At 39.8% G+C, this 12,729-nt stretch overlaps 1 protein-coding gene across 4 annotated transcripts in view; it reads right to left on the minus strand.

Moving 5' to 3' along the window:
- Positions 1 to 815: 815 nt before the first annotated feature.
- rhobtb4 (Rho related BTB domain containing 4) overlaps positions 816 to 12,729 on the minus strand; it is a 43,007-nt gene continuing 31,093 nt past the window's right edge. For all 4 annotated transcript variants that reach the window (XM_079688860.1, XM_079688861.1, XM_079688862.1 and 1 more), the window contains 6 exons: positions 12,412 to 12,631; positions 11,266 to 11,384; positions 7,729 to 7,879; positions 7,160 to 7,248; positions 6,912 to 7,017; positions 816 to 6,428 (listed from right to left, as the gene is read on the minus strand). In XM_079688860.1, coding sequence (XP_079544986.1) covers positions 6,250 to 6,428; positions 6,912 to 7,017; positions 7,160 to 7,248; positions 7,729 to 7,879; positions 11,266 to 11,384; positions 12,412 to 12,631 — 864 coding nt within the window. In that variant the 3' untranslated portion in view covers positions 816 to 6,249. The remainder of the gene's footprint in view (positions 6,429 to 6,911; positions 7,018 to 7,159; positions 7,249 to 7,728; positions 7,880 to 11,265; positions 11,385 to 12,411; positions 12,632 to 12,729) is intronic.

Genomic DNA, 12,729 nt, shown 5'->3' on the forward strand with positions numbered 1-12,729 from the left:
TCAACATGAATGAATTCAGGTAACTCTTGTGAAGTAAAACATTTATCATCAATGATCTTTCTTTTGGGCATCTCAGAGGGCCTAAACCTCTGTGTATTGTAAATCATTCCAAGAATCTCCTGCTTATCGTAGAGAGGCAGCCAGAAGACCTTGAACTGCTGTACCCAGGGTGGCAATACATACGCAAAACAAATAGAATAGGTTTTGAATCTATTCCCAAAAGAAAATGTATTACATGAATCATAGTACAGTTTCTTTCCACTAGGTGGCAGAGTTGCATCAAATGTGTACGTTTGCATGCATTGTGGGAGACTTTGGGTTCAGGAGGGGGATACTGTTTCCTGCTTTCCTTTTCCTTTCCTTTGATATGTCGAACTGTTAAAAGAGACACTTACTGCAATATAGTTTTGCCAAAAATCCATCATCACTTGTACCGTAACTTGCCTTAGTTTTATTTTGTATTGACTTTTATCATTTCACATTTCCTCCTTGATGAATAAAGGTGAGTGTGAGTTCTGTGAATGCTTTAAATAGTTATTCCTTGTCAATATTACAATTGATTATTGATGGTTGGTGTTTTTATATTGTTTTAGGATTTTAACACACTCATGTGGGATATGAGAGTTGATCGTTGATGTTATGTTGGTTGTTAATGTTTTATATTGTTTTGTGGGTCTTACCCTAAATAAAAGTTAAATTATGCAATTGAATTGCATCTTGAAATTGAGTATCATTACGTCCAGAAAAGAACAGACTTTTATATCAGAAAGACATACATTATACAGAAAACACAATAAAAACAAATATCAGACAAGTTCAAAAGATTAACAGTTTAATAAAATCCATGTCAAACATCAAAATACTGAAATGGCATAAAAGGAAAACAACTTTTTTCTAACTTATTTTTAATTTTGTACAAATCACAGTGGTTGAAAAATATTACAAATTTGAAGTTCCAAAACATTTTTGCAACAGCAGCAAAACATTCTGATTGTTGTATGTTTTCTTGAAAGCCCTTAACAGTTTTGTGAGTGTGGTGTGTTCTTTCTTTTGCCTGTTTTTGTAGTAATACACACAATTATATAAGCAGTAAATGTTAATACAACTCAATGTATGAGTCAATGGAAACTAAAGTTTGTAACAATACATACAGTTTACACGTTCCACTTAAGAATGACAGTATATAGACCTGGGATTAATCACACGTCGTGTGTCTATACAAACACTCTCTCTCTCCTTTCTGTGCTTACAATCCTATACAGCATACACTAGCTTAGTATATCAATACAGTGTGGTGGCAGTTATAAAGTGAATGGTTAAATCCAGCTGTGACTCAAAATGACAACAGTGTACTGTACTTTGGATAACAACTATCATAATTAAAGCATAATATATATAGTTGTCACAGCTAATATCTGCCTTTTATCCAACCAGTAGTCCAAATCTGATCCCCATCTGATTTTATGCCGGATTGCAACTTAATACATTGCTGCTAAATAGTGGAAGCATTAAGGTAAACTATTACATTTGGCTTAGAGAGAAATATATCACAGAAAATTGGAAAATAAATAATATATTTTACTTGGATGAAGAAAACTGGTAAATATAAAGACTTAACGTACTTATCAAAAATGATGTATTAAGCTACATAATAGAAAGTGCAGGCACCTGAAAGAGTGCAAAACATTATTTTAAAACTGCTGGTTTGCTGGGTTTCTTGGTCATTTCATGATTTAAATTGCGCAGCTTTAGCATAGATGAAATACCATGCTATAAAGCTCCATTTCTGTGTCATAATTGGAAGTTTTCACTAAGACCCAAATAGCCAGTGCTAAGATAATGTACATTAAAGAAAGCTGCCTACTTTTATTTCTGTGCTTAGGTGGGTATTTCTTGGCTTGATCAACTTTATTTTGAGCCCAAGAGGCTGCAGGTGCAGCGCCGCCAGCCTGTACAGAGCCAAAAGAGTGAGATTTCACTGAAGGCACAGGAAAGGACACACCAAAGACTAAAAACAAGGTGTTCTCTCAATGACTAGGCCTGACATTTAAAAAGGAAAGCCAGGCCTGAGGAGAAGGAAGAAAAGCGAATGTGACAGTAAAAAGGATGTGATAGGATAGAACAAGACAATCAGGATGAATACCAAAACCTTATCTCCCATTCTCAGTGTGGCTTTGGTCTGTAAGGGTCAGTGTGGAGCATAAACTGAGAGCTGAATAAAGCCAACAAGGTTTAAAAGTTCAAATGTAAAATCTCCGTTTCTCCCTCTCTGTATATCAGGGTTTCTTAACCTTTTCTGGTCCATGACCCCGTCTCTTTATCACAACATTTTCATTGTATAATATTTATTAGAGAATTCTTAAGATGTCATGAACTGGAGGTTAACATCTCTAAAAATAAATATTATACTGATTATGATAATTTATTAAATAATATCATTTTAGTTTAAGAAATATCCCACTACACCAAATGCATACCAAGTGACCTGAAATAGGGTCCTGACCCAAAGGTTAAGGAACGCTGCTGTATATACTCATGCATCTGTAACAGCAGAAACATACATCATGTTTTACCCCATTCATCTGTCATTACCATAGACTGTATACATACAGGCTAAACCCAGACATTACACTTGGCCTTTAGCCATTTGGGAAATTCTTAAAAATATTTGCATAACAGAGCATGATTTAAATGTAAATGTTGCTATGATGGTTTTCAGGTTTGGCCCTGTACCCAGTATCTTACAAATCACAAGAACAGGCTTAATTGATTGCAGTAAATACAGTAACAGCATAATGGGGACAGCTGCACAGCAGCAACAGATCCTCTGCATTGCCTTTTTTTCAAGCAAATGTCCCAGCATTTTTTATAATTAGTGATGCTACCTTGAGCTGTGCTGAGTTTATTTCTTAACACTGAGTTGTGCATAAAGCCACAGCTACTGTGGGGTTTGTTACCAACTAAGTAAAGAAGCTGGACATTGTCGTGTTTTTCAGCTCATCACTGAGCAAATTGTGGGAAATTCTGAAAGACTTAAGTGGAAATATCATGCTACAATCATCAGGTTTCAAAAACAATCTTACATAAGGAACAATTCATGCTAAGCACAGAAAGGTATAGTCATATACAAAAAAAGAAGAAAGTGCATTCCAACACCAAGTGTCATTATAATGACAAAGTTAGGCCACCATGCAAATCAACCACAATGTTAAAGTAGTAGCACTTTTCCAGCACACAGGCCAGCCAGTGCTCATTAAAAAGCTGTTTTCTCAAAGTCAGTGGTTTTGAAATTACAGTATAGGAATCAACCTGTAAGTCCAATTTTATCACTACCTCTCAATCCATAGTGGAAATGTCCAACCATGGTGTCATTGTTCATCCACCTTATTACCAATCTGGAAAACATGCTTATTCAAGGCTATATGATTAGTCGAACCTACTGTACTACACTCTACAAAGAGTTTCATTTAAGGCCATTTGTCTGCATATAAACCAGCAGCAGGCCTGAATATTGTCCACAGGCATGGCTCCAGTTGGCTCAAAAATCCCCTCAGGAACTATAATGGCTAAGAGTGTATATAGCAACACGGTCATCCGTTTTACAGCTCTTAAACTATCATGAACATTGTATACTGTATCCATCATGTCAAACACTGCAGCACCTGTCTGCGTGTTTAAACTAAGATCTCGCTAAAATCCCAATCTAATTTTTTGTTTTGTCCAACTATAAGGCACACGGACCACAAGAAGAGTCTTAATGGGTCATACCAACCATCAATAAGCCAAAGCTAATAGCCACCCCTTCTATTAGAAACTAAAAGGTGCCCATGGAAGTCAATCAGAAACTGTCCAAGCCTTTATTTTATTTTATTTCTTAATTCCCAAAGCACTGCAATGGGATGAATTTGAAACAGTAGTAAATCCAAATTATGTAGGTTGCATGTAATGCTGGCTGAGACTTGTTCAATTTTTCCACCACTTTCACTCTTTTCTGAAAGGAATCAGCTCAATCTCACTTGGGTCTCGTGGGATCCAGTCTGACTTCTATTTCTGTAGCCGAAAATTACTTTAACATACCTCCCATGGTGATCGTCAGAATGCGCCACATGTCTAACACCATCTCTCTATCTCCTACCGTTGCCTGGCTAAAGCTGAGGGGTGCAAACCCACAAATAGAACAACATGCTTATGGGAAAACTTGCCGCCGCAAAGTCTCATTTTCACATTCAGTGACGAATCCCAAAGAAATTAGCACCCTTAATGAGAAAATCATATTTGCTTTCATCTGCAGAAATATATAAAATCCTTTGAGAGGAACCTCAAAATTTCAAATTCAATCTAAGGTAATATCATTTTCCTGTTTAACAATGAAGCGTAACCGAACACACCAATGTTTTTGAATTCAGTAGGATTTAAAACCCTTTAAAGTTGTTACCACTGTATGTAAAATGAGAAATCTACACATTCTAAAATGAACAACCTATTAGGACCTCTTAGAGACTAGCATTTGGAGAAGAAAATGTAAGGTCAAACAATGACAGTTGAATACCATCATTAATATTTTGCCCGTTAATCGCAGGTCAACACTAAATAACTAGATACACGCTTAACTGTGAACATAAAATCCAATGTTTGTGTGTTTGTTCATGAGCACACTGTCTTATTGTGTCTTAAGCACCATTTTAAATTCCAGCAAAAATAAATGGAAGGCCAGTTATATGTTATGTCCAGCAGTTATACATTTCTCCTGACACCACAGGCTGAAAACACCACGAGAAGGGATTAAAATACCATACAGCCTCCATCCCCCACAAGCCACTTTCTCTTTTCTCCTCCATCCCTATAGGAAGCAGGGAATCAGAAAAGAGGGAAGTGAGAAAGAAAACGATCAAAACAATCACAGCTTTGGTTTTCAGAATTACGTGAAAATGAAGTCACATTAACTCCGTTTTTAAAATGCAATATTAACACTGGGCTTTAGCCTTCTCTCAACACTCTGCAAGGATTTAAGTTATACTAAACTGAATAACTTAAACGCAAGCGCAGGCACAAAAACTCCTGTTAGTGCGAAGGTTAGGGCCGGGGCCCTGAGCAGTGCTGCCCCTAGTGGTGTAGGGGTGTAAAGGCAGGCTGGCTGAGGTGCAATGGACGTAACACGCACATTTGTTTAATACTGCATCCATCATTCCTCAATGGCAGAGGCATCGAGTAAGGCGAGCCCTCCTTACCCCCATCATTGCTATAGAGTGGTCACTTTGAATGTCTCTGAAGTGCAGATTGGTGAATCCAACCAAGGAGAGCTTGTGTTTCTCATTTATGCGCATGTGGTGAGCAGGAGGAGGCGGTGGGAGTTGCAGGGGTGGATGATGGACACCAAGGACCACTTCAATACTAGACTGGAGGCTAATAGCTATGATCAAGCCTTCTGACTGGAGCATCCCGAATTGCCAACAGGTTTAGGGTTACCAAACGTAGACTCCAGATGCACAGTCCCATCGTTGCAATGGTAATCAAGGTTCACTTCCTGGGAGTAGTGGGTGTCATTTTCCCTGATAAGTGTCCAAGAAGGTGCAGATAAAAAGACCAAATAATATTAAAATTATAATAATTACATTGTTATGTGTCAGTTCCTGGGATTCCAGTGCTGGTTTTAGAGCGCAGGATCTTTTGCACCAGTCTGCATGTGCAAGCTAACAGTCTGCGTAGAAGTGAAGGCAGAGGTAAGCTTCCAGAGAAAAGCAGCAGTGGTTAATGTGTATAGTCATTAAGGTCAATGTGAAGGAAGGAGACTGAGAGAGATAAAGAGCCCTTGGTCCCTGTCCAATCACTCAAAGGCTGGGACACTGTGAGTGCTGGTGGGGGGGCGGAGCTCTCGTGAAGGGGACAAGGGGCTGCAATGCAACGCTGCTGCCCTTATAGATCAGGGCGTTTGGGAAGCATAAACTCGGAAGCATTACTCAATCATTCCAACCGCAAACATACACTCACACATCAATGGACACACCCTTTAGTTAAATCCTACCTTTTCACACAAGCTTACCAAAATGCACTCATGAAGTCACCCACACTTATAAAGAGGCACATACATTCCCCCAAACATGCTGACATTCAGGCGTAGTAGCACTGAGAGTCATTTCGTCACTGCTAGAGGACTCAAAGCCACATCCTCTATGTGTGTTACAGGGGGCGTTAGTTATTCAAGGGTAGGATGATCCGGGTCAGGATGAAGAACAGTATGGGAGAAACCGTTTAGGAGACGTGGGGAGAGGAGGACGGATGTTTCCAGAAACACCAGCCCCGTTTGGTGTGCTGCTTGCGTAAGATCTCCTCCTCACGCTCGCGCTCTTTCTGTGAGCGCAGATAGCGGTCCTCCTCCTTCAGGAACCACACAGGAGGCCAGCGCTGCTTCTCAAAGTGCCTCTGGTTATCTACAGAGAGGGGGACAAAGACATGTACAGAAAAGGTGATCAAAAAGATGAAGGATTTAGGATTTCGAATAATAATGACATAAAAAAGTCGCAACAGCAATAAAGGTGTGAGGACAAGTGAATAAGGTGAGGTCACTAAAGATTATTTTAGGAATTAAACCCATGAGATCAGAGTGTTTTACTTTCGAGCAGTAGCTCTGCTTCCTTGGGATCACATTACAACCTAATAGTAAAATTAATTCACACCTTCATAACATTTTTGATTTGATGTGGTCTATAATGTTCCTGATGTTAGAGAGCAAACAGCTCATGAGGGATTCTTCAACTACTATTTTTATTATGTTTTCCTTTCATTTGACCAAATAAAAAAACATCTCTCCCACTCCAACCAAATGCTTCAACAAGTTTCAAAATGTGTAATAGATGAACTGAGGGGAAAGCTGAATGTGTGAAAGGCAGATTATCAGGAGGAGGTGACTTTACCTGGAGACATGACCTTCATTTCTTTGGGGAACTTGCGGCAGATGCTATTGTAATTTGTGCAGATGTGATGGAGACACCAAGCTGATAGTTGCTTGGCATTGTGGAACTGCAAAAACAGAAGAAAGATACTTGTTAAAGATGTTATTTTACAGCTTTAGAAGAAAAAGCCTTTAGAAAGGTAAGAAAAAAACTATTGATCATATTAAGATCAATGGGATAAAAGTAAATAGACAGTTTTGTGAACAAACCTGTGCAAGCTCGAGGTAAGCCAACACTTGTCCATCGATGTCACCTCCCTTCGCTGACAACTGGAGAAGCTCATCCACAGCGTGCTGTTCTGAAAATGCACAAAATGTTCCTAATCATGTCAATATAACTTTTGACATGCACCACTGACATGACACATTTCTATCTTCCAGTCATACATTCTGGGTCTGTCTTGCAGTCTGCATTGAACACTACTCTCTGCACTTCCAATATTTTTGAGCCATTGATAAAAGGCATTTTGTGCAAACAGAAAAAAAGCTCTTTCAAAACCATGTCCTGCCACATGTTGTTAGAAATAGACAAATAAATAGGTAGTTACATTACATTTCACTTGTTAGATGCTTTTATCCAAAGTGACTTACATACTCAATACTGTGGGCAATCCCCACGGGAGCAATTTGGGTGACGTGTCTTGCCCAGGGACACTACGGCATGCTGACTGCAGTGGGGTTTGAACCCCCTGATCCGAACACCAACGCACAACACACTGCACCACACGCCTCCCTAGTTCTCTTTGCCACATTTATATTACTGCAGATGCAGTCTTTACCTGTGAGGGCGACAAGGCGGGGCAAACAGAGACGGTTGGCGAGAATAATGAGCTCCATGGGCTCCAGCCCAGGAGAGGGTGTCAGCAGACTGCAGTACAGGAACTCCAACACCCCACGCATACAGGCTTCGCTGGTGTTAGGGATGGAGACCTGAAAATGACAAGACCAAGATAAAACAAAACAAAAAATGAAGAGTAATGAAGAGCTGTAGGTCAATGTGGAAATAATGGACTTAAATGTAGGCTTTAATGCAATGGCGAGAAATGGTGTATGGTCCAAAAGAGTACTATCAAAGAAACCAGTGCAGTGGGTATTTGGAGGTAAAGGGCAGAAGACATTTTCTGGTTCAATTTTCTTTGATCTAGATTCAGATACAAGTGATGTTTGGTGGAAAGCATGTTGTCAATATGGCTAAACACCCCAAACCAGACAAAAGCAACCCTGCTATCTGACCCTGGAAGCACTCGCATAGACTCAATGTTCTCCTGTGATACATGCATCAGCATGTCTAGAGATGAACTTAAAAAGTTAGCACCTGTAAGTGATGACTTTACAACAGACACACAGAGTTATAGTCAGTAAAGGGGAATACAACATATATTTAAAAGTGGGTACAAAGTGCCAAATTCGAGTCCACATAAAAGCAATCACAGGCAATGACCTCTAGATGTCGCCAGACCATAATTTAGACCATAGCTACTAAAGGCCCCCTGGTCATGCTTGTCTTTTGTTTGTCCCACTTTTCCACTTGGTAGAGATATACATACATGCATAAAAACAGCTTGACCTTCAAACAAGCCTAATAACTGATAGCCGGGCATTCAGCGACAGGTAATGCAGTCTAACCCCAGGAAGGGTGGAAGGAAGGTTAATTCTGAGGCAAGTGATGACCGGCCCCCTCCAGGAGCTCTCCCTCCGAGTGTCCCCACAGAGACGCTCTTCAATTTCCATTACCATAGCCAATTAAGAGAATGTCAGCTGGCGCGACCTCTCGTTAAGACTGAAAAGTCACAACACCAAGACAAGGGTGGTCTCTAGAGCATGAAGCACCAGCTGAGGCCAGGAAGCCAATATTGAGTGACATTCACATTGAAAGGACATGTATGGATAACACCAATGAGCTGTGCTGACAGGTGTTCTTTTGTTCTCTTGGTCTGCTGTACTAGAGCTCAATAACTACTTAATTGCAAGTTTATTTTATTTGCATAACTACAGATACAATAGATTAGCCCTTCAAGGACATCACTTAGGCTTTAAAAAACCTAAACTCAATGCAATTGAACATTTAGAGACGTAATGAGTTGAAAATATTTAAAATAATGTATGGGTGAGAGAGAAGCATAGTCACACAGCCACCACCAAAGATAAGGATGGTACAAGGTTTAAGGAGTAAGAATGAGACTTATTCTTCTTTTACTGAGAAAAAAGTCTTCATAGATTAAAAAAATCCTGTCAAATCTGCAGTCTCTTCTTTTTTCTTGAGCAGAACAAGAAAGGAACAGACTTCTCAACTTGTAACACTCTACTGGGACGCACACTTCGATGATGAACACAAAACCACACACCTGGAACATAATCCAGGGGTGTACCATGACACACTCAGTGGTGAGACTGTACAACGGTCCACACAAACCTTAAACATTTATTTTGACTCGTGGTTTATGACACCATAGATAACACCTTTTTAACTATGACTGACATCCAGAAAGATGATTACTTGGTAATGTGTCTATAATGTTGCGAATACTTAACAAAATACAAGTTATTCTGATAATAATCCTGCTTTTAAACACTTATCTTGATGCAGTTCTGCACAAAACTAGACTGGTCTTGTTATCACACAACCGCATGAACACTGAAATGTGTGAGCCTAAAAATACCAGGAAGGAAGTGTGAGATTAGCAGGAAATAGCATAGCGCTGGCTGATCACATGCTACTTTCACAGTTATAGTTACAGGTTCTATTAATTTGCTGTATAATTGATTTAAATAACAATCTTAAACAAGGTAAACAATGTTAACCCTTGTTTAATGTTTTATTCTTCATGTTCTTGTCCTAAAATGAATGAAACAGCCCAGTTACATTTGACAAATTCTATGGAAGTGTAAATGTTTTGTTTATTTGGAATAGGTCTAAGAATATTCCCCTGTATAAAACTGATTGCTTGTTCACTGAGGTAGATGGCTTTAACATATTACCTGAAATAACTGTAAAACCAATCATTTAGATATGATTCCAATGGAAGTTAAACAATAATATTAAATCATGGCTTTGGTTTATAAAATGAGTGCCTGATAGTGAACATGATACGTACGCCAGTTTACAATCTGGTAATCTGGCATGTTTTTGGTTTACATATAAAAATCACATTCACTAATTAGCAAAGAAAAGCTTTGCAAAAAAAATGCAGATACATGAAAATATAATGCCAGAAAACATTCTGCCTTTCAGTCTTTGTCTCGAGGGCACCTGCCTTCTTTGCCAGCCACAGGCCATAAACAATGCCTCAATAGTCACTGACATGAAGCGTTTAGAGTAACCATAGACACCGGCAGCCCACCGGCAGAAAACACTGTGCCCCCTCACTGATGCTGATGTCCTGTTTTCACCATCGTCCACAATAGCCGCAATTGCTTTTTTCACTCCCACTAGCATGGTGTGTCTTCGAAAAACCTTCCATGCCATCCGCATGAAAACAAAATGGTTTATTTCTTCTCACATGCCTTCAAGAATGTTGAGCTTTAAACTTAAACTGACCATGCAACAGTTGTGTTACTTGTCTGTCTCTCTCTGATTACTTCCAATCCCTCTGAGGGCCTGAATCTATGTAACCAAAATCCTGCTGACCTCGAAAGTAACCATACCCCAGGGAATCTGGTTCTGCAACACAGTCCGGGGAGCTCCGACCTAAAGACAGACGGAGACATGAACTTCCTCTATGACAAGGTCAGGTCCGGTGCACAGGCACTGGCCTTGAAGGAGGCAGAAGACGACCTGAAGCTTATCCTCAGGTGAAAGCACACCTGAAGTAACCAGACCTGCCACTTAGAGGATTCTGATCTCAAAAGAAGTACTATTCTGGGCCTACTTTGAGTACTGAGATTAGGTTAGTTCAACATCTGCATGCTTTTTTTTACATGTAAATGTTCCTGGAGGTACATTCAATATGTGCTAATTGTGTATGCAGGACCTCCTGGGGTCTAGTAATTGCAGAACATGAACCACATTTGCAGGTAAAACAATGGTTTGTACGTCAATCTTATAACAGGCCTTAGGCATCCGGAGCAGTAAACCATTACATACCAGAAGTACACATGTGCAGGTTGTACAATGTTTTGAAGGTCAGACATTTCCAGAGTACAACCTTATCCCCTTCACCTTTGCCTAATCTCTTCTTTTATTATATGTTACTGTGCGATTAGATTCCCCTAAAGTCTGATCTGAGTTTTCTTCCAAAGATTAAGGAAACAGAAACTAAATCCCTGCTCAAAACTTAAGGAAACTCGCCTAAATGAATTTAGTTGTCTTAACTCACCTCCTCAATGTAGCTTTCCATGAAAGAGCCACGGAACATGGCAGCCATCCAGTTGCAGCTGGAGATGAGCAGGGGCTTGTGAGCCGGGAGGTAGCCATCATCCAGGCGGAACACCACATCTAAAACCGGGGTGGAAAAGAGCATTCATCTCGTGGAGTGCCACAGAAGCCCAAGCTACAGAGGGGGAAAGACAGACAAGGCAGACGTCCAGACACACACACAGGCAGGCAGAAGGCCAGACAGAGAGACAGACACACAGAGACATAGACACAGGTAGACAGACAGAGAGATAAATTGACAGAAAGACAGAACAGCTTTTGACACAGAGTAAGGGAAAGAGAGCAGGCGCAGGGTAGTAGGTCAAGCAGTAAATCCTGTTTGGACTCTGATCTAGAGCTTTGGAAGGGAACATGTTGATAGAGAACAACCCTGTTAGTGTTAAAATGTCATAATGGGCTAAATCTGTAAGCAAAGATTTTATATATTTTCTATTCAATCCTTTAATAAAGTTTGGATAAAGCAGATCTCATTATAGAATTTTTCTGGTATCTTTGTTTATCAATATCATTTCCAATAAGCATTTTAAAGAAATAATCCCATTGTTAAAACCATAAAAATGAACAGAGAGAGTACAGAAAGTACAGAAAGAAGTGAATGTGAGACAGGCTTTGTTTTGAGACAGCTGATGTTTGGCTCTGCCTGGAAATACTGTGAAAACATGCATACATAACAGCTTAGTGGGACAGACAAGACACACAAGACACAGGAAGCACACAAGAGCGAACAAATGACCAGACACACAGTCATTAAATCACCTAATGGCTTTAAAAGGAAGTAAAAAACTGGCAAACCACGACCACAACAAACAGTTAATATTTTATAGCAAATATTCTATGTCAAATATGTGATCAAAATGTTCACAACATGTATAAAAATGTACACAGTGTACATTTTCAGAGACTAAAAGAATGCTGAAAATTAGCAAAACAGTCTTGCACATTCACTCCATCAGCTTTTCTTAATCCTCCACTATTCACACACACATACACCCACACATGCACCTACTAATGCATATATGGAAAACATCTAAACACACTAATGCTATTGAAAGTATTAATGCGCTGAATGGTTGGCACTCTGGTTTACCAGCAAAGGTCCCTTTATTGAGACACTCCTTGATACGGTTGGCTCTGCGGACGTGGAACGCCTTGGTAATCTCCTGGTTCATGAAGCTCTCTCTGTTGAGAACATTGGCAACCATCATCCGGAGGTCAAACACCTCAAGCAGCTCTGCGATGGTGGCTATCTGCATCAGATCCCCCCTGCCCTCATCCAGACTGCCTGTGTACAGGTACTGAAGCACTGCCTGAAACCAGAGCAAACACACAGCTTTGGAACAACTATGAGACACCAACAAAAACATCTGTAATAATCACATCAACAGATGTATATTCTTTTACCCAA

This window comes from Notothenia rossii, assembly GCF_949606895.1.
Source record: "Notothenia rossii genome assembly, chromosome: 6".
Lineage (NCBI taxonomy): Eukaryota > Metazoa > Chordata > Actinopteri > Perciformes > Nototheniidae > Notothenia > Notothenia rossii.